This window comes from Mustela putorius, unplaced genomic scaffold (assembly GCF_011764305.1).
Source record: "Mustela putorius furo isolate JIRA1106 unplaced genomic scaffold, ASM1176430v1.1 tig00003962_pilon_pilon_pilon, whole genome shotgun sequence".
In the NCBI taxonomy this organism is placed as follows: Eukaryota; Metazoa; Chordata; class Mammalia; order Carnivora; family Mustelidae; genus Mustela; species Mustela putorius.
Genome location: NW_025422106.1, coordinates 16,225,145 through 16,252,644, shown reverse-complemented (window position 1 = coordinate 16,252,644; position 27,500 = coordinate 16,225,145). Strand labels below are relative to the sequence as shown.

General features: G+C 40.3%; 1 protein-coding gene across 2 annotated transcripts in view; it reads left to right on the top strand.

The window, feature by feature from the left end:
• Positions 1 to 1,447: 1,447 nt before the first annotated feature.
• The window catches only part of AP2B1 (adaptor related protein complex 2 subunit beta 1), a 126,636-nt gene continuing 100,583 nt past the window's right edge, over positions 1,448 to 27,500 (top strand). For both annotated transcript variants that reach the window (XM_004747126.3, XM_004747125.3), the window contains exons 1-5: positions 1,448 to 1,601; positions 8,333 to 8,392; positions 12,883 to 12,988; positions 19,422 to 19,557; positions 22,447 to 22,692. In XM_004747126.3, coding sequence (XP_004747183.1) covers positions 8,356 to 8,392; positions 12,883 to 12,988; positions 19,422 to 19,557; positions 22,447 to 22,692 — 525 coding nt within the window. In that variant the 5' untranslated portion in view covers positions 1,448 to 1,601; positions 8,333 to 8,355. The remainder of the gene's footprint in view (positions 1,602 to 8,332; positions 8,393 to 12,882; positions 12,989 to 19,421; positions 19,558 to 22,446; positions 22,693 to 27,500) is intronic.

Sequence of the window (27,500 nt, the reverse complement as noted above, 5' to 3'; positions counted from 1 at the left end):
GATCCCAAGACTCTGGGACCATAACCTGAGCCAAAGGCAGAAGCTTAACTGACTGAGCCATCCAGGTGTCCTACAGCTAGAAGTTACACCTCCTGTTTTCATGTCCTTGACTCCCATTCATCCTCACACTTCTGCAGCATGGCTTTTGCCTTCATATCTTTACTGATGGTTGCAGCGATGACATCAAAGACTATTTATTTATTTATTCAGAGGGAGGGGGGCTGAGGCAGGAGGGAGGGCAAAGAGAATATTAGGCAGACTCCATGCCCCGTGCAGAGCCATGTGGGGCTCAATCTCAACCTTGCTATCATGACCAGGGCTGCAATCAAGAGTTGGTTGCTTAACTGTCTGAGCCACCCAGGCACCATGATATCAAATACCTTTATGTTGCTAAATCCTTGGACACTTGAGCCCTTCCTCCTCTTCTCTATAGCAACTGATATTGTTGACCACTCAATACACTTATGCATTCAACAAATTTTGGGGAGGGGGGCTAGGTATCAGAGGAGTGAACAGACTGGTATAGTTCCTGCTTTCATAGAACTCTTAAAAACATGCTGAAACATTATAACCATCTTCTTTTCCTTCTTTCTTTCTACTTTGCAGTCCGCTTTGCATTTTGGTTTCCTCAACTTCTGTCCCAGGCTCTCTTGCTCTCCACATTTTTTTTTTTTAATTAAAATCTTACTCTTTAGAGCAGTTCTAGGTTCACAGCACAAGTTAGGGAGAGGTACAGAGATTTCTAGGTCTTGGTTTCCAAATGTAACTTATTTTTTTGTAAGCCCTCCTATAAGCCAGATGCTTTACCTACATTATCCCATTTAAACTTCACAAGCCAGAGAGAGATGATTGGATTCATTTCGCAGTTAAGACTAAGATTAAAGAGGGCGCCTGGGTGGCTCAGTGGCTTAAAGCCTCTGCCTTCGGCTCGGGTCATGATCCCAAGGTCCAAGGATTGAGCCCCGCATCGGGCTCTCTGCTCACCAGGGAGCCTGCTTCCTCCTCTCTCTCTGCCTGCCTCTCTGCCTACTTGTGATCTCTGCCTGTCAAATAAATAAATAAAATCTTAAAAAAAAAAAAAAGACTAAGATTAAGGACATGTTAAGTGATTTCCCAGTCACATTCTCACCATTGTCCACAGTCCTGAGCTGGCCTGCGAAATCAGCTGAGCCTTAAAAATTTTTTTTTAATAAAAGAAACGATATTTCAATCCCTTGCATGTGAGAGGTTTTAGAGAACTCCTGTGCGAGGAAATAAATCCAGGGAACGTCGGTTTGTTTATAAAGTCCTCTGCATAGCCCCCGAACTTCCTCTTGGGTCCAGTCTCCAGTTTCCGCTCAAAAACAAAAAACAAAAAAGACCGGTCGGTTTCCAAGGGGACAGAGATCGCCGCCTTTCTGGTTCTCCCGCGCGCGGGGATGACGGTAAACGTCGAGGTTCTCTGACGTCAGAGTTTCCTGTCCACCATTTTTGTCCCTGGCAAAGTGGGTTTTGCGCAGTGGCTTAGACCTGGAGAAGGAGTCGTGACGTGCAGGAAACCATTACAACACCGCTCGGGCCGTGCTCTCTGGCTGCTGCCGCCACCCCCGCCCTCGCCTCCGGTGAGTTCAAGGCGGCTAACTTCGGGGTGTGTCCCTCATTGATGGCAGGGGGACCCCAGGTTGAGTTGGAGGCTGGTGGGGTGGGCGGGAGAAGAAATCCTAGGAGCGTGACCGTTGAGGATGAAGTGAGCCGTCGGGTGTGACCGTTGTGAGGAAGAGGGTTGGAGAGAGGGACTCCACGACTCCGGCCTGACGAGGGAATTCTCGGGTGTGGCAGCTGGGAATTGGTGGGGCGGAGGGCACGGGAGGGGGGATATGTTCGAGGTCGGGGGTTGGGGCCAGAGGCCAGGGGTGTGGCCGGTATGGGCTGGAGGCGGAACGGGAGAACCTTCCTTCTGCCCCGCTTGGCGTCGTTCATTCGGAGGCTGGGACTTGACCAGCTAAGTAGAGGGCGAAAGGAATTCCCCCACAGGTTTGTCCATTGGCGCGCAGCACTCTCCTGTCTCCGGTAATTGGAGGTGAAACGACTCCTCTCTCCCATCTCGTAATGGAGGAATATATCCCAAGAATCTTGACCACCTGGGCCTGAAGAGGAATTCCTGACACTTGGGGGAAGGGAAGAGAAACCTTCAGACCCGATGTGAGAGAGGGGGAAGCAAATAGGGGTAAATCAGCCCCGAATTTTTTCTTTCTGGGTTTAGCAGGAATGATCTCGTTTGGGAAAGGCTGTAGGCTAAGCCAGAGGCAAAGAAACTGGAATGTGTTGTTATTTCCATATTCTTTGCATCCAAAGGATTAATTTAAGCTGTTTCTTTTCAGAGCAGTCTTCTACCTGGGGGGAGGCTTTTATTGAACTTACCTGGCTATTTCATTATGAAGCAGTGTGCATAAAGTGTGGATACTTCATTAAACTTTGATTTTTAAAAGAAATAGGTGTTTTAAATGCCAGATGCTGTTACGATAATCATTGAGGTTAAAAAGAAAAAGTAAAGAAAGCACAGTAAGTTTCGAAAAGGCGGAGTGACCCAGAAAGTGGTCTGAATGAGGGACAATTTAAATGATTAATTAAGTTTCTGGTATGCCTGTATTGCTTAGCCTCAGGGTACACTTACAAAGTAATAATGGAAAGCAGATGGAGGAGATGCAACTGTACAAGAAAGCGTGTAACACATTCCAGTGATGACTAAGCGTGGTGGTAAGGTGAGAACTGTTTGCAGGTACCTTAACAGTTTAAACTCCCGAGGAAGCAGAAAGCATAGTGTGTTCTGCAAACAGCCTCAAAGAAAGTTGAGTGGTAAAATTAACACAGAGTTATCATTTTGTGAGTTGAGACTCAAGAGAGTTCAGTTCATCTTCCCCCACCGTAAACATCCATATTTAAAAATATTACATTTTATGTACGGGTTTGACCCAAGCTGAGCAGTGAATTAGATACGATACCTTCTTCTTTCTTCCTTCTTTACTTCTAGGCTTCAGTTTTCCAGAGTTTTGCTGTTTCAGTTAATAATTGGATGGAAGAGGGTGTCTGGGTGGCTCATTAGTTAAGCCTCTGCTTTTGTCATAGGTCATCATCCCAGCGTCCTGGAGTTGAGCCTGCATTGGCTTCTCTACTCAGCAAGAAGCCTGCTTCTCCCTCTCCCACTCCCTATACTTGTGTTCCGTCTCTTGCTGTCTCTCTCTGTGTCAAATAGATAAATATAATCTTAAAAAGAAAAAAAATTGGATCTAAGGGGCACCTGGGTGGCTCAGTCCGTTAAGCATCTGCCTTTGGCTCAGGTCATAATCCCAGGGTCCTGGAATGGAGCCCTTCATTGGGCTCCCTGCTCAGAGAGGACTCTGTTTCTCCCCATGCCTCTCCTCTTACTTGTGCTTTATCTCTCAAATGTATACATAAAATCTTTAAAAAAAAAAAAATTGGGTGTAAAACTTGAGGCACCTAGGTGGCTCAGTGTGTTGGGTATCTGACTTTGGCTCAGGTCATGGTCTCAGGGTCCTGGGATTCGTGTCTGGCTCCGTGCTCAGTGAGGAGCTTGTTTGTCCTTCTACTCCTTTCCCTGCTCATTCTCTCTCTTTAATAAAATTTTTAAAAATTGGATGTAAAATTTTTGAAGTTCTTTCTTACTGTATAATAATAAATTACTTTGTAGTCTGACATAGTTAAATAGAAATCACGGGTGTGGAGGTGCCTGGGTGGCTCAATTATTTGAGCCTCCAGCTCTTAATTTGTGCCCGGATCATGATCTCAGGGTCATGGGATTGAGCCCTCATGTCAGGCTCTGAGCTCAGTGCAGTGTCTGCTTGTCCCTCTCTCTTTGCTCCTCCCTGCCACAAACTCCCTCTAAAATACATAAATAAAATCTTAAAAAAAAAAATAATCGTAAGCGTGTTTGTTATAATTAGGAGCCTTGTGATTTCTTATGAGCTAAATGATAATGGAAGACACTATTATCTTTGCATTGAAATATCTAATTATTGAAATATTTGAGGGGCACCTGGGTGGTTCAGTTGGTTTAGCATCTGCCTTTGGCTCAGGTCATCATGTTAGGGTCCTGGAATTGAGCCTCACGTGGGGCTCTCTCTTCAGCCAAGAGCCTGGGTGCTCTCTGTGTCAAATAAATAAAATCTTGAAAAAAAGTTTGAAATCTCAGTGCTTCTCACCCCTGTAACGAAAGATGTCTTAAATGGCCTTTCTGCCCTATAATTGGGTTAGCTCCGGCCAGTTTTTTTGCTACAGGCTCCAGACTGTGTAAAGCCAACTATGTGTGAGAAGAAGGGATTTAGTGGCTTCACCAAGTCTAATTTAGCTGCCATTTCCCAGAGAGCCATTTGACGTTGAGACCCTATTTTTTTCTGGCCTTATTTTCTTTAGGGGCAGTGTAAGGAGGGGGAATAGAAGAGAAGGGTCTTTCACAAGCTGTATTTGGTAGAAGCTAGGTTATGTTAAATCCAGATATATCATCCCATGTAGGGAGGGAGGCTTCCTCTGAAAATGCAGGCATCAGATGCTGGGCTAGCCGGGCTAGGACAAGAGTGAGTGTGTGCTTTTCTTGTGGTTGCCATTGTTTAGCAGTATCCCAAGGCCATACCGCAGGTCCTAGAACAGTCAGTGACTTGTCTCGTTTATCTGGTGGGAAGGTGGTGTGAATTCAGACTCCATGATGGCTTTACTTTTTCCTGGGGTTTCCTCTAGGAGAAAAAAGAAACATTTTTTTTTTTTTCCAGGAAGAGCTTGATTTTTGAGGCTCTTCAGCAAATATTTTATTTATTTATTTTTTTTTCAGCTCTATCTTAGCTACTTTTCCTTTGGTTTCTTTTTTTTTTTTTTTAAAGATTTTTTTATTTATTTATCAGAGAGAGAGAGGGGCAGAGAGCGAGCACAGGCAGGCAGAATGGCAGGCAGAGGCAGAGGGAGAAGCAGGCTCCCTGCTGAGCAAGGAGCCCGATGTGGGACTCGATCCCAGGACGCTGGGATCATGACCTGAGCCGAAGGCAGCTGCTTAACCAACTGAGCCACCCAGGCGGCCCTTCCTTTGGTTTCTAATGCAGGCTGTAGTTTTCACCATCCTGTAATTTTGAGAACCTGGTTATGTTCATCTTTGGCATGTGATTATCTCATTTAAAAAGTATGTAATTTAAAAAAAAGATTTATTATTTGAGAAAGAAGGATGGAGAGGGAGAAGCAGACTCCTGCCTGATGCAGGGCCCTGGAATCATGACCTGAGCGGAAGGCAGATGCTTAACCCACTGAGCCCCATATGCCCCATATATAGTTATTTGAAGTGTAATTCACGTAACATAAAATTAATAATTTTAAAGTGAACAGTTGAGTGACATTTAGGACATTCTTAGTGCTGTGCAACCACCACCTCTTCCCACTTGTTTTTGTTTAGACTACTTTCATTTTTCTTGGAGTTTTCTTTTGGCTTAAGGCACGTAGGTTTCCCTGTCAATAGGGGTCAGGGATGCTTCATTTACTATTGTTTACAGCAGTGGAAGCTAAGAGTGATGGGTTTCTCCCTTTCTTTAAGAGCAGAGATTCTTATTTTAGGAGCTAAGATGACTTGTCTCTCTTCCCTGAAATTTTGTGGGTGGGTACATTGTTCCTTAGTTAGGAACACAGTGCTCCCAGTGAATAGGACAGAAATATATTCCTTGACAATGAAATTTAAGGGAGGTAGTGAAATGTGTGGGTCACTACTAAAGGCAGAATTTCTTTTTTCTAAATGGTGCCAGCAGAGCTTTAAGATTTTATTTATTTATTTGACAGACAGAGATCACAAGTAGGAAGAGAGGCAGGCAGAGAGAGAGGGGAAGCAGGCTCCCTGCTGAGCAGAGAGCCCAATGTGGGGCTCCATCCCAGGACCCTGGGATCATGACCCGAGCCCAAGGCAGAGACTTTAACCTTAACACTGAGCCACCCAGGTGCCCCGTAAAGGCAGAATTTAAGACTAGGTTAACTTTATCATTAACAAACTGTGGTTAAAATTCTTGTTAAGAATTTAATATGTGCATATGTTTATGAGATCTTTAGAAAACAGAACAATTTTTGTGCCTTTTTTCAAAGAAACCGTGAAAAATAACATCCAGATTGTGTGTGTATGTATGTAATTATTTATTTTTAAAGATTTTTATTTATTTGGCAGAGAGAGACAGCCAGAGAGGGAACACAGGAGGGGGGAGTGGGAGAGGGAGAAGCAAGCTTCCCACAGAGCAGGAAGCCCAACGTGGGGCTCCATCCCAGGATGGTGACCTGAGCCAAAGACAGAGGCTTAATGATTGAGCCACCTAGGCACCCCCAGATTATGTTTTTAAATCCTAAGTAAGTTTTAAGTTTTGAGGATTCTTTTGGACTTAAGATGGCATAATAACATCCTAGACAGACCATATTGGCCTTGAGCTCTGGCTCTCAGGTTCTAGAAATCATTTCTGTATAGCGATTTCTCTCTTTGTATGTGTAAGTTCTTACATAATAACTTCAGATTTATTTCAGATCTTATACATCTTATACATCTTATACTCCTTTCTTCAATTTGCCCATTTCACATTTAGTGTACATGGTGAATGGATTAAATAATTATAACATTCTTTGAATTTTTGCTAGGAAGGCATTATGAAAATATTGTAAAAAGCAAGCCTCTGTCACAGGTTAATTTTTAATTATATCAAAATGGGAATTTCTGTATTCTATAATATTTGTGCGTTCTAGCTCACATAGAAGGTAATTCAGGGAAATTCTGGTACAACCTAAAGTACTCTTGCATAAGGATCAGGACTGTAAATAGAAGCTACTTGGAAAGAGCTCAGCTGAGTTTAATTTCCCTTAGGCTATCCAAGTAGCACAATGTAGAGATCAGATTTGAGCCAGGCTTTTTTCATTATTTCATGTTTATTTGGCTCTTTTTTATTTTCCTTAATTACACTGATTTGTTTATTGCTTGGGTCTTTTCTCTCTGATCCATATTTACTATTGTTTGCCAAATGTGGTATCACTCATGTTGTTTTGGCTTGACAATAATGAGCAGGTGCCAGGCATCAGTCCTAAATTTGGTAATAAGCATTGTTAATGAGGATGGTAAGGAAGAAGATACACATTTTTGAGTGCGGAAGGAATATTACTACATGGAAATTTAAATAAAGTTAAAGATATCAACTACCTAGGACAAAGTCTTAAAAGTTTCTTAAATCAGAAAACATTGTCTCATTATTAGGGGGAGAAATGTGGCCAGTCCATGCCCTTTTGTTTCACTAGTAGAACCATGTGTCAGTTGGATTAATTTTCCATTTAACTTGAAGCATTAACTTGAGGCTGGGATCCATGATCTTTTGAGTTTTAACACCTTCTGATTCTTTTTTGTATGCAGTGTGACTGAATAAATATCTTATCTCTTTTTTTTTTTTGCCTTGTTTTTAGCTGTAAAGTGACATTATTTATTATTTGGGAATACTTTTGGGCTAAGTATAGATAGTTGGAAATATGAAAACTATAATTAAGAAATCCACGTGTGAGGCATATTTGCCTCTAGAGATTTGTTGTGAAAGAATATTGTCCTATTAATGTAGGCTTTTTATTCTGAGATTCCTTTTTTCAAGAGATTCATGTAATGGTGAATAGGTTGGCACAGTTTTCTCTTTCAACCTTACTATTGCTTCAGGATATGTGCTTTGGAATGACTCCATCTTGAGGTAGGGAGTAAATAAGATTTTCCTTAATGGAAAGTAATGGGGAGATCTTTCAAAACAAACTTTTTCTTATCTTAATATTTGAGTGCCTAATTGAAGATGTATTTGCAGAAAGGTCTAGCTTTAGGTCTTGGAGGCTTGGAGGAGATAATTATGCATAAAATCACAAGGCCATAATAGATTATCAATTCATGCCATTTAGCCTATGGATTTTGCCCCAGATAGTTCCTTGAGGCAAGAGTTAACATCCCTAATTATTTTTGCATGTCTTGAATCACCAGTAATGGTGGTAAGGAAGAAAATACCCATTTTTGAGTATAGAAATTCTTTTTTTTTTTTTTAAGATTTTATTTATTTATTTCACAGACAAGAGATCCCAAGTAGGCAGAAAAGCAGGCACAGAGAATTGGGGGGAAGCAGGCTCCCTGCTGAGCAGAGCTCAATCCCAAGACCCTGGGATCACGACTTGATCACGAAGGCAGAGGCTTTAACGCACTGAGCCACCCAGGTGCCCCTGAGTATAGAAATTCTTATAAATGTTATTAAAATTAATCAGTGCCTTGCTGGACATCACTAAATTGGATAAATCATTTTTTCTTCTCTTGTTATAGGTGCACATTAAAGATCCAAAACCATGACTGACTCCAAGTACTTCACAACCAATAAAAAAGGTAAGTACAAAAACTTGATCAAAGAACTTTTGAGTTCTTTGAGTTTGAGTTCTTCAAAAGTTATAGTGTCAAATTGTTCCCCCTAGAATGTTCCTGACCTCTTCAGACATGCATATTGTGGACAGTCTCATTGGGGATCTATTGTTTATATAGAACTGGGTATTTGAATAAATTATTAAAGGATAGGTTTGTAAAGATAGGGCTATGATACACATGATTTTGAGTTGAAGGTTCTATTCTGGTAAGAGGATGAAATCCAATTTGGATCCATTGAAGATTGGTAGATCTGAGGAAGGCAGAAGCAGCAGCAGCAGCACATTCATTCTCTTTTTTTTAACTTGGAAATATTTTATAACGAACAGTACTATTAAAGCAATATAGGTCACGTAAAAAATAAAAATGCAATTCTCTTTCTCCTTATTCCAGTTCCTGAGGTGAACTCAGGTGTATCCTTAGTTTTTTTCTATGCATATAAATGAAAGTATTAATCCATATGATTAAGCAGTTTTTTATCTTTAACAAAAAGAGGTCATGCAACAGTACATAGAAACTTGGTATTTTCATATCCCTCCATATATAGATTTACCTCATTCTTTGGGTGTTGTCTAAATAAATTCTTTGTACTTAAGACAGGGAACCTCTAGGATGCCTGGGTAGCTCAGTCCTTAAGCATCTGCCTTTGGCTCAGGTCATGGTCCCAAGGTCCTGGGATCGAGCCCCACATCTGGCTCCCTGCTCATCAGGGAGCCTGCTTCTCTCCCTGCTTGTGCTCTCTCTCTCTGTCAAATAAATAAATTAAATGTTTAAAAAAAAAAAAGGGAACCTCTAGAGTCAGTTCCATGATTTTTAGGTCATAGTCTGTGGATTACTTGAAAACAGCTTTGAATTTATTAACCTCATAGTCTTTGTAATCAGAAATATAATACTGCTTTACGGGGTGTCTAGGTGGCTCAGTCTGTTGAGTGTATGACTCTTGATTTTGGCTCAGGTCATGATCTTGGGGTCATGAGATCAAGCCCAGTGTTGGGCTCTGCACTCAGCATGGAGTCTGCTTGAGGATTCTCTCCCTCTCCTCCTTCCCTATGTGCATGGGCATGCATCCTCTCTCTCTCAAATAAAATCTTTAAAGTGTGTGTGTGTGTGTATATATATATATATATATATATATATATATATATATATATATATAAAGTAAAATCTCTAAGAGTGTGTGTGTATGTGTGTGTATATGAAATATACTGTTTTTTACATACAGCTATGCGGCTAGGAATTAGGGATTCTTCCTGGGAAAGTCCAGCCTCCTCATCTTTTGTAAAATAGTTTCCAAATAACAGCTCCTTTCTAATGCTGTAGATGACCCTCCCTTTAAAAACAGACCAGCTTTGGAGCATCTGGATGGCTTAGTTGGTTGCTGTCTGCCTTCAGTTCAAGTCATGATTTCAGGGTCCCGGGTTAGAGCCCCACATCCTGCTGCCTTCTCAGGGAGCAGTCTGCTTCTCCCTTTCCCTCTGTGATCTCTCTTGCTCTCACTCTCTCTCTCAAATAAATAGATAAAAATCTTTAAAAGAAAAAAACAAAAACAAAAACCACAAAGTCCATCTCCCTTGACTTATTCATTCTGTTTATTTATTCAGAAAATGTTTATTGAGTGTCTCCTGTGTGTGAGTCATGCTTTCTCTATACCATGTCTCAATTCATGGCTTCGTGGCTCCCACCCAACTTCTCTATCTTGATTAGTCACACTTCACAAAAACCATTAACCATTGTCGCTCATTTTCAGCTTTTTTTCTGACATTCTGAAATGCTATTTATTGTTGACATTTCGTATGCTTTGATGACCAAGATATTGTTTATATTGACATAAAAAGATGTCATTTAAAAACTCACCTAACTTGGGACACCTGGATGGCTCAGTTAGTTAAATATCTGAGTCTTGGTTTTGGCTCAGGTCACGATCCTGGGGTGGTAGGATTGAGCCCCACAACAGGCCCCACCCTCAGCGGGGTATCTGCTTGAGATTTTCTCCCTCTTCCTCTCTCTCTCCCTCTCTCTCTAAAATAAATGAATAAATATTTAATTAAATTTTAAAAAACCCTTACCTAACTCTTCAAACCTTCTCTTGTAATGAATCCTGGTAACCTTTTTAAATTCAGTGATCTGTAAAAGTTTAAGACCTACAGATTGCATCACTGGTGGGTAAATACCACATTTTAAAAAATGGATAGACTCTGTTCCTTTTACTTCCTGCAACACCCACCAGAACTGCCACTGGAACATATTCTTTGTTTATGCTAGAATTGGAATAGTTTCAGTTACATCCTGTTTTGATTCTTCAGCTTCTGCTGCTTTTCACAGTGCAGACTTCTGAAACCCTGCTGCTTGTCCTTTACCGTTCCTAGAAGTAAATGATGGGAACCCTAAGAACTGGATTTGGCAGCAGAGGACTTGGTGGAGAGGAGAATGACTCTAAAAGGACCAGCCTTTGGGGCTGTACTATTTTTGCATTTGTTGATTAAAATAAAACCGATTTTTGTAACTTTGTTTGCCTTGCTGGCACTGGATATTGACGTAACAAGCTTTTTTAGTGCTCAGCTTCTGTGTTTCTTACCAGTTTCATCCTTCCCATCCTAAGGCTTTAGCGGATCACGTAGTTTGCTGTCCCCACTGTTTCTATAGTGGTGAATGAGATCTCGTTAAAATGAACATCAAGCACAGTCATATAAACATGGCAGAAAATGAGGCACTATTGTCGAAGAGCTGAAGGCTATAGAGGGAAGGTTGAACTGGGAGTAGCCGACTGCTTTTTCACAGACACAGTGGTGTCTTTTGTTTTTTCTTTTAAAACCAGTTGAGGTTTATTACCATGACAGCCCTGGCATGTCACTGTGCAGAACCTGAGCACTCCTTCAAGATTGTGCCTTTAAAAATGACTCTGGTGGGGCGCCTGGGTGGCTCAGTGGCTTAAAGCCTCTGCCTTAGGCTCTAGTCGTGATCCCATGGTCCTGGGATCGAGCCCCGCATCTGGCTCCCTGCTCAGCAGGGAGCCTGCTTCCTCCTTTCTCTCTGCCTACTTGTGATCTCTGTCTGTCAAATAAATAAATAAAATCTTAAAAAAAAAAAAAGTCTGGTTTGTACCATCTTTTTTTTTTTTTTTAAGATTTTATTTATTTGACAGAGATCATAAATAGAGAGGCAGGCAGAGAGAGAGGGGAAGGCAGGCTCCCCTCTGAGCAGAGAGCCTGATGCGGGGCTTGATCCCAGGACCCTGGGACCATGACCTGAGCTGAAGGCAGAGGCTTAACCCACTGAGCCACCCAGGTGTCCCTCCCTGTACCATTCTTGAAGCTTCAATTTTTTTTTTTTAAAGATTTTATTTATTTATTAGAGATCACAAGCAGGCAGAGAGAGAGAAAGGCAAGCAGGCTCCCTGCTGAGCAAAGAGCCCAATGTGGGGCTCCATCCCAGGACCCTGAGATCATGACCTGAGCCGAAGGCAGAGGCTTTAAGCCACAGAGCCACCCAGGCGCCCCTCCCTGTACCATTCTTGAAGCTTCAATTTTATTATTTCCATCAGACCAGTTGGATAGGATGGGGCCTTGAAGCCTTAAAGTGCTAATTAGAGCAGGGATTCTCAGCCCTGGTTGTGCATTAGAATCACATGGAGGAACTTTAAAAAATATGAACGGGGTACCGGGGTGGCTCAGTTGTTAAGCATCTGCCTTTGGCTCAGGTAATGATCCCAGGGTCCTGTGATCAAGCCTTGTGTCGGGCTTCCTGCTCTGCAGGGAGTCTGCTTTTCCCTCACCCACTCTCCCTGCTTGTGTTCCCTCTCTTACTGTGTCTCTCTCTGTCAAATAAATAAATAAGATCTTAAAAAAAAAAAAAAAAAATGAATGTGAGAGCTCTTCTTGACATGCTGATAGAACCTGAGCATTGTTATTCTCTAAATACCTCCCAGGTAATATTTAGTTGGAAACCTCTGGATTCAGCAGTCAGGAGGCACAGTTCTAAGAGCAGCTCTGTCACTAACTCACTCTGTGATCTTTGAACCTCAGTACTTTATCGGTGGGTGAATGAGCAGATATCTGGAATCTCTTTGGTTTGAAAACAGATTTGTGAACCCGTTTCGTGCCTACATTTCTTTTTTCCTTGGGACCTTGAAATTCTGATGGAAGATCTTCGTCAATCAGATGCCGTTCTCTCCCTATCGTAGTAGGATATCATGAGATTTGTTTTTTTCCCCACCCATATACTTCCCAAGATCTGGATTTTACGTTCTTCTCTGGCCATAATCTCAAAGATGGTGTGGTTGTCAGTGGGTCAATTAATAGTCTGTGGACTTGAATTGTACCTATCCTATAGTTTTTAAATTCTTCTTCTTCAATTGCTACCCTGCCTCTGGTCAGTGGTCATGTTATGTATTAGAGTGTAGTGTTTCTGTCTAGTTTTCTGGTCCTGAGATCTCACCAGTTTGCTCTCTTCTTTTGTAGGAGAAATCTTTGAATTAAAGGCTGAACTCAATAATGAAAAGAAAGAAAAGAGGAAGGAGGCTGTGAAGAAAGTGATTGCTGCCATGACTGTGGGAAAGGACGTTAGGTAAGGGTAATCACTCCTGCTGTTGGTCACTTTACACCCATACCCTATTTTATGGCTTCTACTGCTTTTTGTTTAACTGTTGTAATCATAGAATCTATAAAAATGGGTTTGTCCCACTGAAAGATCATGAGGAAGTGTTTGCTTTTACATTAACTTTGTGACAAGATTTTTTGAAGAATGAAACCAGTTTGATTTTGTTGCATTGAGATCTAACCTAAAACCTCCTGAGAGCTGGCACAGTTACACGTCTTCTGTTGAAGTAGCTCTAGAGAAGATGCTAAAAGTGTACTGAGAAGCAGAAGCTCATACGTTCTTTAATTGGCTCAAGCTAGTGTCCTTAACTCTACAACTGTAGATTCAGTTGCTGAATTAAAGATGAAAATCAATGTTAACAAAGCCCATTTTGTCTTTTTTTTCCCCCCCTGTAATTCAGCCAGACCATTTGGAAATAGGTACAGATTATTCACAGGCCCCTGAGGATTCACAAGATCCTTTTCTGAGGATTTGTGAGGTCAAAGCTGTCTTTTTATTTTTTTTTAAGATTTTTTTTTTTTTTTTTTTTTTTTTTTGACAGAGAGAAATCACAAGTAGATGGAGAGGCAGGCAGAGAGAGAGAGGGAAGCAGGCTCCCTGCTGAGCAGAGAGCCCGATGCGGGACTCCATCCCAGGACCCTGAGATCATGACCTGAGCCGAAGGCAGCGGCTTAACCCACTGAGCCACCCAGGCGCCCCAAAGCTGTCTTTATAATAATACTTGGGTATTATTTGCCTTTTTTACTGTGCTGACATTTGCACTACAGGTACCTTAGTGTGAATCAAGTTAGCAGTGCCAAACTGTGACAGTAGTCATTGTATTCGTCACCACTATATACTTGGAGGGGAAATAGGCAGTTATACTTATGACTGTTTTTCGTGAAGCATTAAAAATTTATTTTTTAAGGGGCACCTGGGTGGCTCAGTGGGTTAAAGCCTCTGCCTTCGGCTCAGGTCATGATCCCAGGGTCCTGGGATCAAGCCCCACGTCGGGCTCTCTGCTCAGCAGGGAGCCTGCTTCCTCCTCTCTCTGCCTGCTTCTCTGCCTACTTGTGATCTCCATCTGTCAAATAAATAAATAAAATCTTTAAAAAAAATTTATTTTATTAAGCTTTGAATCTTGACTATAGGTCATTTTAATATTCCACGTGATAAAGCAGGAATTATGCATAAAGCACTTCTGCTGCATAGCAAAGTGATGGTTGACTTGGAGAAAAACCCTTGCAAAATTGTTTGAATTGGGAACCCCATTTTTTAGTGAAAAAATGATTGATAGGTTATAGTTAATCAGGCTTCAGTATTTGGGAGACATTTTATCAAAAATGAACAAAGTGAACCTGTCACTTCTAGAGAAAAAATTTGACATTGGATACATTTTGAGCTTTAAAGTAAAAATTAGATTGTTGGAAAACTTGTATCTCACAACATGAGCTTGACAGCTTCCCAATACTTACAGACTTTTCTAATGAGCTTGGTAATGAAATTAGTGAATGTATTATTTACATTCAAATTTATGTGGTGAAATTTGTCTCATTGGGAAGATCTGCATAACTCAGCCAGTATTTCCGAAATGACCACTGCATGTATCACAAAACTATGTGTGGGTAAAAGATCCAGTCAAAATAATTGATAAATGAATGCATTTTAATGCAATTAAATATTAAAAGCTCGATATGGTTTCAGATTCCTCATTGCAACTAACCTTTTTAAAAAAGATTTATTTATTTATTTTAGAGATAGGGAAAGATCATGCACACGCAAGTGGGAAAGGGGCAGTGGGAGAGAGAGAGAGAATCTTAGGCAGACTCCCTGCTGAGCCCAGAGCCTGATGAGGGTCTGGATTCTATGACCCCTAAGATCATGAACTGAGCTGAAACCAAAAGTCAGACACTTAACCCACTGAGCCATCTAGGTGTCCCTCCAACTAACTCTTAGAGAACTATCATTTGCAGACTGAAAAAAGAAAAAAATATAGCATTTGTCTAGCTTTTCAGTGAATCAAAGAATATCCAGTTAATCTGATAAAGCTGTTAAATTACTGCTCCCTTTTCCACCAACATATGTGTATCATTTTTTTTTTAGTCCAAACAGTATTCTACAACAGGTTGAATGTAGGAACGAATATGAGATCCAGCTGTCTTTTCTTTTCTTTTTAAGATTTTTATTATTTATTTATTTATTTGACAGACAGCGATCACAGGCAGGCAGAGACACAGGCAGAGAGGGGGAAGCAGGCTTCCTACTGAGCAGAGAGCCCGATGTGGTGCTTGATCCCAGATAGCTGTCTTTTCTTAAACCAGACATTAAAGAGATTTGCAAAAATATAGAACACTGTCATCTTAATTTTTAAAAAATACAAAATTTTTACTTTAAAATATTTGTTAATATGAAATACATTTATTATTTTAAATGGATCAGTGTTTTTTAAAGTATTTCTGTTTTAATTCCTGATAGCATAAAATATCAGTAGGTATAACCCACAGGAGCAAAAACTCTCTGGGGATCTCAAGAATTTTTAGTGTAAAGGGTTTCCTGAGACCTGGAGGGTGAGAGCAGTTCCCCCAACCAGACCAGGGGCCCAGGTGGAAACGGTGGCAATTAATGACTCAGATATTGGAGTTTAGTTTGTTAGCATTTGGTTCTTTTTTTTTTTTTTTTTAAGATTTTATTTATTTATTTGATAGAGGTCACTAGTAGGCAGAGAAGCAGGCAGGTGGGGGTGGGGGAGCAGACTCCCCGCTGAGCAGAGAGTCCAATGCAGGGCCTGATCCCAGGACCCTGAGATCATGACTGAGCTGAAGGCAGAGGCTCAAATCAGTTTTAAATGTTCATTTGAAAACCATTTTTAGCTTACAGCTCATACAAAAGTAGTGGTGGGCTGTATTTTGTGCACAGGCTATGGTTTTCCTGTCCAGGATCGATCTAGTCACTGATGGGCTATTTTTGCCAAGTATTAAATCTAGATTGAGAGCATCGGTACTGATGAACTGGTAAAAGTCAACATAACTGGTAAACTGGTAAAAGTCATTTGTGTTCTCACCAAGGTTATTCATGTATCCTACAAAAGTGAAACCTCTTTGAGTTTCCTTTTGTATGCTTGGTAAACACTACTTGTTAATCTGTTAATTGCTAATAATTTGTGCTTATGCTATTCCACGTGTCATAATTTAAAAAGGGTAATAGATGTCTCAGCCTTAGTTGAAGAGACCCAAAATTTGAAAAATTAGGGAATAATAACATAATAGTTTTGTAATAGGTACCAGAGTATGTATATTAAAGACAGTAAGAGTTCTTCGAAAGAGAGATCCATGTAAATAGGAACAGTTGAAGAACGCTTCTTGGAGGAGATGGAATTTGTACTGTGCCTAGATAGCTCAAAGATGCAGAATAATAGAGATTAGGTATTCTTAGGTTATCATATTTCAGTCTCCCCTGCAAGTAATTTCAAGTTCAGTGCTGTCTGATAGAAATACAATATGGGGCATATATAATTTAAAATTTTCTGATAGCCAAATTAAAAAAGTAAAATTAATATGAATAATATATTTTACTTAACACAGTACATTCAAAGTACCATTTCATCATGAAATCAATATAAAAATTATTAATGAGGCATTTTACATTATGCTTTTCTTTTTTTTTTTAATTTTATTTATTTATTTGACAAGAGAGCCCACAAGCAGGGGGAGCTACAAAGAGAGGGGAAGCAGGGACCCTGGGCTCAATCCCAGGACCCTGAAATCATGACCTGAGCTGAAGGCAGATGCTCAGCTGACTGAGGCACCCAGGTGCCCCACATTATATTTTTCATACTAAGTCTGAAGATCCAATGTGTTTTTGTTGTTTTTCTTTAAGATTTTATTTATTTATTTGACAGAGCACAAGTAGGCAGAGCAGCAGGCAGATGCAGGCTCTCTGCAGAGCAGGCAGCCCGTTGCGGGGCTCTATCTCTGGACCCTGGGATCATGACCTGAGCCAAAGGCCAATGTCCAACTGACTGGGCCGCCCAGGCGTTCCCAATATGTGTCTTACATACATACATCAGATCTTAGTTCAGACCAGCCACATTGCCAGTGAGTAACTACATATGACTAGTGGCTACCATACTGGAAAGTTCAGGTTTCTAGCTTTATAAGTTGGTACTTAACGGTTTTTACCTTTAAATTTTATTTATTTATTTGAGACGGAAGATGGAGGGTCAGAGGGAGAAGCAGACTCCCTGCCAAGCAGGAAGCCTGATGTGGGATTCGATCCCAGGACTCCAGGATCATGACCTGAGCAGAAGGCAGTCACTTAACCAACTGAGCCACCTAAATGCCTGGTTTTTACCTTTAGAACTTATTCTTGATAGAGATCTTCTTGATCTTATGTAGGTTGTTGGAATTAAATTACTCAGGATCTTAAATTTACTGTTGGTTAATATGTCACATTTTTTTAGCAGTTTTACAGTTGTTTTGTCCATGAGTTATTCTAGGAAATGGAAAGAACATTAATTTTGGGAGAGTATTAATTAGTGTTTATTGATTATCTACATGTGCATGAAACTACACTAGGTATGTACATTTAGGTTAAATGATTTTCAGGAGACTGTTTCATTGGAGAGAAGGTAGATGCTTTGACTTTGCAATCCATCTTCCTTTTTGTAAATAACTTTGTGTTTATTGTGTCTGTACAGGAGTTGTACTGTGTGACTAGTTATTTCAGTCATTCTCTGTCCTGTAGAAATATTCTGACATTTTTCTGTACTTGTAAGATGTTAAGAAGTATTTAAAATTAAGGGGCGCCTGGGTGGCACAGTCATTTAAGCATCTGACTTTTGGTTTCAGCTCAGGTCATGATCTCAGGGTTGTGAGATCGAGCCCTATATAGGGCTTTGCACTCAGCATGGAGTCTGCTTGGGATTCTCTCTCCTTCTGTCTCTGCTCCTCCCACTCATGTTCTCGCTCTCAAATAAATTTTTTAAAAAGGCATTTAAAATTTATATAGTACTTTGATAAAGCCTTGGGGGAAGGTTAATTACCACACTCTCATAAAATACAGTTAATCTGTACTTTAAAAATACAGCTTATACTTTAAAATCAAATATGCTACCCTTCCAAACTAGTGGTTTGGGAGCCATTCCAAACTAAAGCTACTCTCCTTTGGCTTTATAAGAGAGTAGTAAATCATGCAATGACTTGAATTTGGGAAAAGTGTAAACTTTTCTATTTGAGGACACTCAGATTTTCATTTGTCTGAGTTTGTAACGTTAAGAGTAAAGAAATTTTTAAAAAAGAATAAAGAATGAAATTCTAGAAAGGAATCAGGACTTCTTAGAAAAATGACTGGTTTCAGTTGTGAGTTTAGAAATGTACCAAGTAATCCCAGGTAGAGCATTGTGCCCTACCAGAAAGTGAGGAAACTGGTGAAAATGTAGGACTGCATCACAGGGACTCAGAAGATAGCTGAGTAAAAGTCCCCACTGACCAAGGATAGAAGAATATGAACATTAAAAGTATAGCAACCATAGTGCTTTTTTTTAATTTTTAATTTTTTATAAACATATATTTTTATCCCCAGGGGTACAGGTCTGTGAATCACCAGGTTTACACACTTCACAGCACTCACCAAAGCACATACCCTCCCCAATGTCCATAATCCCAACCCCTTCTCCCAACCTCCCTCCCCCCAGCAACCCTCAGTTTGTTTTGTGAGATTAAGAGTCACTTATGGTTTGTCTCAACCATAGTGCTTTGAACCTGCAATAAATTGATATATAGAATTACTGTTAATTTTTTTGTGTGGTAAAGATTGTGGCTTTTTAAAACAAAATCCCTAAAGATGTGCCCTAAAATATGTATGAAATTATATAATGTTTAAGATTTAGCTAAGAATAATCCAGAGTAGCAGCTCTGGGTGGCTCAGTCAAGTTAAGTGTCCAGTCTTGATCTTAGCTCAGGTTGATCTCAGGGTTGTAAGTTCAAGCCCCATGTTGGGCTCCATGAAGGGTGTAGAGCCTACTTTAAAAAAAAAAAAAAAAAAAAAATCCAGAGCAATTAGTTGGAATAGGGGTGGGGGAAGGGAGAATGGATTGAGGATATGTATGAAACAAAATTGGATGTGTATTAATACTTCTTTGCAGCTGCGTGATGGATACATTTGTTATGCTGCTTTGTCTACTTTTGTATGTTAGAAAATTTTCATAATGAAAAGTTTCTTAAATCTATTTTTAGAGACCTTCTTGGGACCAGGACTATAGTTTCTTTAGAAATTCATTTCAGTCTTAGTTGTTACCACAGTGGGGATGTATTTCCTTGCGTCAGATCACTTGGGTAAATAAGGCCATTTCTTCATGTTCCATCCAGTAGCTTGGCACTAGCACTTATTCATTTTCCTTTTCTCTTTTCTCCTGTCTTCTCAGTTCTCTGTTTCCAGATGTAGTGAACTGTATGCAAACTGACAACCTGGAATTAAAGAAACTTGTTTATCTCTATTTGATGAATTACGCCAAGAGTCAGCCAGACATGGCCATCATGGCTGTCAACAGCTTTGTGAAGGTAACATTTCCCCCCCTTCCCAGGAACCAGTCTCATCTACCTCAAGTAACCTTTTCAGAAGTGTTTCTTGATATAATTAATGTCTGCATTGCAAATAAGCCACCTCTGTTCCAAAAGAGGACCTCTAGAGAAGTACTGGCAGTGACTAGGAGTGTTCATGTTTTTAAGCATTCTTTATGCCAGCATTCGTCATCCAGTTCAAACCATATGGAGAGCCTTCTGTTAGCTGGTCTTGGTGCATCCTTGCCAGATGGGAGAAGAAAGCCAGGTGAAGAAACCTCAGTGTTTTACCTTGCCAGGCTCACAAAGGTTAGGAGTATCATTGCAGTTTCAGTAACCTGGGCTTTATCTGTTTTATGTTTGGAGAAATTATGCTTATGGGTCAGAAGTAGTGGAAACTGCAGGAGTGACTACTTCTGTTTTGTTTTACTTAATAGTTCTTAACACTCAGTTTTTTTTTTTTTTTTATGAAAACTTCCAAACATATTCAAGTAGAGGAAATAGTATTATAAATTCCTAAATCCCCATCTTGTAGTTTCAGTAGTTACCAACCCAAGACCGGTCTTATTTAATGTACTCTCCCCATACATGCTCTCCTAACTCCCATTCCTTCTCTTACTGGATAATTTTAAAGCAAATCCCAAACATCATAAAGATGAAAAATCATTTCATCCTTATATTTGTGAGAGTAAGATCTCTTTTTAAAGATTTATTTATTTGAGAGAGAGAGTGTGTAAGCGCAGATGCGGCAGGGTGGGGGAACAGAGTCTTAGGCATACTCCGCACTGAGCTTGGAGCCAGACTTAGGGCTTGATTTCACAACCCTGAGATGATGACCTGAGCTGAAACCAAGAGTCCAGTGCACAACTGATGGCACCACCTAGGCACCCCAAGATCTCTTTTTAAAGCATAACTACAATACTATTGTCACATCCTAAAAAGAATTGACCATTAAAAAATTTCTTATTATTGAATATGCAGTCAGATTTTTCCTGTCATTAGATTTGATGGACATAATAATGAGGTGGTTCCTATTAATATATGTCTTTTTTTTAAACTAGTGTTTTTTTCTCTGTTGGAAATTTAGTCTCCATTAAAAAAACCAAAAATATCAGAGTAGCTGGGTGGCTCAGTGGGTTAAGCCTCTGCCTTCGGCTCAGGTCATGATCCCAGAGTCCGGGGATCGAGCCCCACATCGGGCTCTCTGTTCAGCGGGGAGCCTGCTTCCTCCTCTCTCTCTCTCTCTTTGCCTGCCTCTCTGCCTACTTGTGATCTCTGTCTGTCAAATAAATAAATAAAACCTTTAAAAACAAACAAACATAACCAGCATTTCTAAAATTAGCTTCTATTAGACTGTTTTGAAAAATATACAATATGCTTTCTTCTCATGGAATTTTTGTTCTCTTCCTGTGTTTAGCTATGTAGTACAGAATCAGAGAACACAACATTTTCATTCTTTCCGTCTGGTGGTTCATAGATGGACTACATCATTGGAAAGATAATTTAGTTTACATTTTTTGGAAGTTAGCATGTACATAGGTTTATAATGTTTAAAGAAATTTTTTAATGTAAGGCAGTTTGAGGAGCATTCTTTTTGTACTATATTTGGAAGCATTTGCTAATAAAGGAGAACGTTCAGGCACATGGCTGGCTTAGTTGGTAGAGCATGTGACTCTTGATTTTGGGGTCATGAATTCTAGCCCCGTGTTGGGTGTGGAGATTATTTTAAAATAAATAAATAGGGGCACCTGGGTGGCTCAGTAGGTTGAAGCCTCTGCCTTCGGCTCAGGTCATGGTCTCAGGGTCCTGGGATTGAGCCCCGTATCGGACTCTCTGCTCAGCGAGGAACCTGCTTCCTCCTCTCTCTTTGCCTGCCTCTCTGACTACTTGTAATCTCTTCTATCAAATAAATAAATAAAATCTCTTAAATAAATAAATAAACTGCTCATTTTTAAAAAAAGGAGAAGGTACTTCAGAGGGCCTTTTCTGCTACTTAACTCCAGACACTTAGGTCAGCCCTAAATCAGTTTCTGTTTTCCTTTGCTTTCTTGGCTGTAGGCCCCACAAAGTTCAGCCCTCTTTTCTCTCTGCTTGATATTTATAGACTGACTCTGGGATGGGACACATCTTTCCATTTCCCCTTTTCTTTTTCTGTTGTTAAGGCATGTCCACTAATGGCCATGGCAATGATAATACCAGGTCACTAAGCTTCCACCTACTCCTTGATTGAATCCCACTGCGCATTTCTTCATTGTGTTTTGTAAAACAGTTAAATAAATTCCTAACCTAAGCTCTCTCTCTCTTTTTTTTATTAAAGATTTTATTTAGGGGCACCTGGGTGGCTCAGTGGGTTAAAGCCTCTGCCTTCAGCTCAGGTCATGATCCCAGGGTCCTGGGATTCAGCCCTGCATCCGGCTCTCTGCTCAGCAGGGAGCCTGCTCCCCCCCCCCTCTCTGCCTGCTGCTCTGCCTACTTGTGATCTCTGTAAATAAATAAATAAATAAATAAATAAAAAGATTTTATTTATTTGAGAAAGAGAGAGCATGAGAGGAGAGAGGTCAGAGGGACAAACAGACTCCTTGCTGAGCAGGGAGCCCTATGCAGGACTTGATCTTGGGGCTCCAGGATCATGACCTGAGTCAAAGGCAGTTGCTTAACCAACTGAGCCACCCAGGTACCCTAACCTAAGCTCTTAAATAGGCAACTAAGATTTGTACTTAGGAAACAAAAGCATAGGAGATCAGTGTTATGATACAGAATATAACTGGAAGCTTACATTAAGGAAGTGTTCTTTTGTGGCTTATAGAAACAAGACTGTTTTCCTTTAGTCACCGTGTACACCTGTAGTTGTCAATGATTGTTTTTCTTTCTTTCTTTCTTTTTTAAAAGGACTGTGAAGATCCCAATCCTCTAATTCGGGCCTTAGCAGTCAGGACCATGGGGTGCATCCGGGTGGACAAGATTACAGAATATCTCTGTGAGCCTCTCCGCAAGTGCTTGAAGGATGAAGATCCCTATGTTCGGAAAACAGCAGCGGTCTGTGTGGCAAAACTCCATGATATCAATGCCCAAATGGTGGAAGATCAGGGATTTCTGGATTCTCTGCGGGATCTCATAGCAGATTCAAATCCAATGGTAATAAGCTTCTGCTTTTATAAAGAGAGCAGTACTTAGAATAGGTTCCTTTAAAAAGCCTGTTTAAAACAAATCTTTGGGGCATTGAAAAAGGTTAGCTATGAGAAACATGAATTCTCTGTGTCCCTCAAGATTATGTAGGTGTTTTCTGAAATGAAAACCAAGTACTAAAATACAAGGGTCTTTTTTTTTTTTTTTTTAAAGATTTTATTTATTTATTTGACAGATCACAAGTAGGCAGAGAGGCAGGCAGAGAGAGAGGAGGAAGCAGGCTCCCCGCTGAGCAGAGAGCCTGATGCGGGGCTGGATCCCAAGACCCTGAGATCATGACCTGAGCCGAAGGCAGAGGCTTTATTTAACCCATTGAACCATCCAGGTGCCGCAAATACAAGGGTCTTAAAGCAAATCTTTGTATCATATCTACCCCTGTATTTCCTCAAAAACTGGTTCTTTCATCGTTTTTCAAGAGGGTTTTACCTTAAATTTATGTCAGTTTTAAAGGATTATTTCTTCTGATGTTTTTGGTCTTCTCTGGTAGTGTAGAAATAGAAACAAAGTTATATTTATTGCTTGATTATTGTAATGCAATCTTCTACAGGAAAATTCTAGGACAAAATTCTTTCTCTCAGCTTATGTTCTAAATATTTGGCAGCTAGAACATAATACTTTAAAGTTTAGGGACCTTTTATTTCTCTTACTAATTTTTTTAACTTTGTCCTTATAATGAAAGGGATAAAGTCCCAAGTTGTATGTTGACTACTAGTAACTGGAGCTCATTCAAATGGAATGATTGATCACTAGGTACCATTATTGAGAAGGCAGAGGAATATGGCCATTTTTTTCCCCTTTTTGCCCAATGCAGTATTTACTTGGAGGTGAATAACTTTGAGTTAATTAGTAGATCACCTCTGAACACTTTCTTTGTGAACTTTTTGAAATAGAGTTGGAATTTGCCCTTGAAATAGACATTGTCTCTCACTTCTGAATCATGTGCTCAGATCTCTGTTTCGGTATTTCACTTGGGTCATTTTACTCTTTGACTAGCCTTGGCTTCTGTTTATGAGCCTTTAAGTTTAGTGTCAAAGTCAAAGGATGAAGAAAGCCACATTTTTTTTAAGGTATTATGGTACTACCTACCTCAGGAATTATCTAGCTACCTTCTAGGCACAGAAGTTGGTGTGGGTGTGTATGTGTTTAAACCATGACTTCTGAAAGGTATCACCAGCAGTATTAGAAGATTCAGCCTCTCCTTTTTTTCCTCAAGTAGGACCATGTGGCACCTTTTTTTTAAAAATTCTGTAAAGAAAGAAATTTATAAGGCATTAGTGTCTATTTATAGAATGTTTAGCTGGTCCCAAGTTGTGTTTTGGTATTGTTTTTGAGTCACTGTTACCCTGAGCAGCTGTCTTTGAAATTTTCTACTTGAGGACAAATGAGAAGATAAGAGTTTAGGCTCCATGCTTCCAGGTTTCAGGGTTCCAGATGTGCAGGATATTGTGAGGATATTGTGTACTCATATTCAGTGGAGCTTGGAGTGTGGAATGGAGTGAGATGAAAATGAGTTCTAACTCATAGGTAATTCCAGTTTGGGGAGAAAAAAGGCATTTTTATACCAATGTAAATTCTTAAAAATAGAACCTATAAAATTAGATGATGAGGGATAGGGGCTAACTGATGGTTTAGTAAAGAAGTCTTATTTATTTATTTATTTAAAGAATTTATTTATTTATTTGACAGGCAGAGATCACAAACAGGCAGAGGCAGGCAGGGAGAGAGGAAGAGAAGCAGGCTCCCCGCCGAGCAGAGAGCCTGATGCGGAGTTCACGGGGTTCAATCCCAGGACGCTGGGATCATGACCTGAGCCGAAGGCAGAGGCTTTAATCCACTGAGCCAACCAGGCCCCCATTAGTAAAGAGTTTTTTTGTTTTGTTGTTCATTTGTTGTACCCAAGCACTTGGATCTTTATCCAGATTAGTTGAGAGGATGGAATGATCTGGAGCAAGCCTAATTTGACTTATTTTAAGTTTTCATTGTGGAGGAGGAACTGGTTTTTGTCCAGCCCACAATACTCTCAAGTAATACATGTATTTATACATATATTTATTTATTTATACTTTTTATTATGGGAATTTTCAAATATATTCGAAGTTAGAGTGACTAAATGAAAACAATAGATAAATAAAATGAACCCATTTAACATTACCAGATTCAATCATTATCAACACATGCCAGTCTTGTTTTTAGCTATTTTCTCCCACACCATTCCCATGTGTACAGAATTTAAACAGGCAACACATCAGTGGGTCTCTTTGAAAACCCCTCCAAATCACTTCCTGATTTGTTGTAGTAAAAACAGGTTAAGAAATTTTAAGAGCATTATAGTTTACTATAATGTTATATTATACTCAGTTATCTTTTTTTTTTCATTTATTTATTTTCAGCATAACAGTATCATTTTTTTTTTAAGATTTTATTTATTTATTTGTCAGAGAGAGAGAAGCGAGAGCAAGCACAGGCAGACAGAGTGGCAGGCAGAGGCAGAGGGAGAAGCAGGCTCCCTGCCAAGCAAGGAGCCTGATGTAGGACTCAATCCCAGGACGCTGGGATCATGACCTGAGCCGAAGGCAGCTGCTTAACCAACTGAGCCACCCAGGCGTCCCAGTATCATTATTTTTCCACCACACCCAGTGCTCCATGCAATCCGTGCCCTCTATAATACCCACCACCTGGTACCCCGACCTCCCACCCCCCCACCACTTCAAACCCCTCACATTGTTTTTCAGAGTCCATAGTCTCTCATGACACTTCCAATTTACCTCCCCTTCCAATTTACCTCAAACCCCTTCTCTCTAACTCTCCATGTCCTCCATGCTTTTTGTTATGCTCCACAAATAAGTGAAACCATATGATAATTGACTCTCTCTGCTTGAGTTATTTCACTCAGCATAATCTCTTCCAGTCCCGTCCATGTTGCTATAAAAGTTGGGTATTCATCCTTTCTGATGGAGGCATAATACTCCATAGTGTATATGGACCACATCTTCCTTATCCATTCGTCCGTTGAAGGGCACCTTGGTTCTTTCCACAGTTTGGCGACCGTGGCCATTGCTGCTATAAACATTGGGGTACAGATGGCCCTTTTCACTACATCTGTATCTTTGGGGTAAATACCCAGGAGTGCAATTGCAGGGTCATAGTGAAGTTCTATTTTTAATTTCTTAAGGAATCTCCACACTATTCTCCAAAGAGGCTGCACCAACTTGCATTCCCACCAACAGTGTAAGAGTGTTCCCCTTTCTCCACATCCCCTCCAACACATGTTTTTTCCTGTCTTGCTAATTTTGGCCATTCTAACTGGTGTAAGGTGATATCTCAATGTAGTTTTAATTTGAATCTCCCTGAGGGCTAGTGATGATGAACATTTTTTCATGTGTCTGATAGCCATTTGTATGTCTTTATTGGAGAAGTGTCTGTCCATATCGTCTGCCCAGTTTTTTATATGATTATCTGTTTTGTGTGTGTTGAGTTTGAGGAGTTCGTTATAGATCCTGGATATCAACCTTTTGTCTGTAGTGTCATTTGCAAATATCTTCTCCCATTCCGTGGGTTGCCTCTTTGTTTTCTTGACTGTTTCCTTGGCTGTGCAGAAGCTTTTGATTTTGATGAAGTCCCAAAAGTTCATCTTCGTGTTTGTTTCCTTTGCCTTTGGAGACATATCTTGAAAGAAGTTGGTGTGGCTGATATCGAAGAGATTACTGCCTATGTTCTCCTCTAGGATTCTGATGGATTCCTGTCTCACATTGAGGTCTTTTATCCATTTTGAGTTTATCTTTGTGTACGGTGTAAGAGAATGGTCGAGTTTCATTCTTCTACATATAGCTGCCCAGTTTTCCCAGCACCATTTATTGAAGAGACTGTCTTTTTTCCACTTATACTCAGTTATCTTTGAGAAAACTTTTAGAGAAAATTTAAGGTTCCTTGGTAGATTTTGAGAAACTGTTTCAGGAATGACTTTTTTTTTTTCTTTTTAAAATTTTATTTATTTGTCGGAGACAGAGAGAAAGTGAGCACAAGCAGGGGGAGCAGCAGGTGGAGGGAGAGGGACAAGCAGACTTCCCACTGAGCTGGGAGCCCAATGTGGGACTCCATCCCAGGACTCTGGGATCACGACCTGAGCTGAAGGCTCATGCTCAACCAGCTGAGCCACCCAGGCATCCCAAGGAATGACTTTTGTTTTGCCGTCTTTATTACCAATTTTCTTAGAGCAGGTATCAGCGTTAATTATCATTGGACCTATTACCCTCTAAATAGAAAATCTTGGGATGCCTGGGTGGCTCAGTTGGTTGGACGACTGCCCTCAGCTCAGGTCATGATCCCGGGGGTCCCGAGATTGAGTCCCGCATCGGGCTCCCAGCTCCACGGGGAGTCTGCTTCTCTCTCTGACCTTCTCCTCAATCATGCTCTCTCTCTCTCACTGTCTCTCTCCTCAAATAAATAAATAAAATCTTTTAAAAATAAATAAATAGAAAATCTTTTTGATTCTTGTCAGATTTCTCGGTAGCAGAACTTTTCCCTGATATGTTCAATTGAGTGCTAGCAAGGCATACAGGCTGCAAAATTTAAGGTGGTGCTCACATTCAGGTGTCAGTTTGTACCCACACAAACCTGAAAGTGAGGTGTGCCATGCTTGCCCTACTCCTATCCCGGCCTTACATTCAGATCATTTTTTGAACTCTTCATGCTCGTTTTAATGAAGAACTGAAAAGCTTGGATTAAGGTAGTCAACAGACATACAGGCCTGTTTTTAA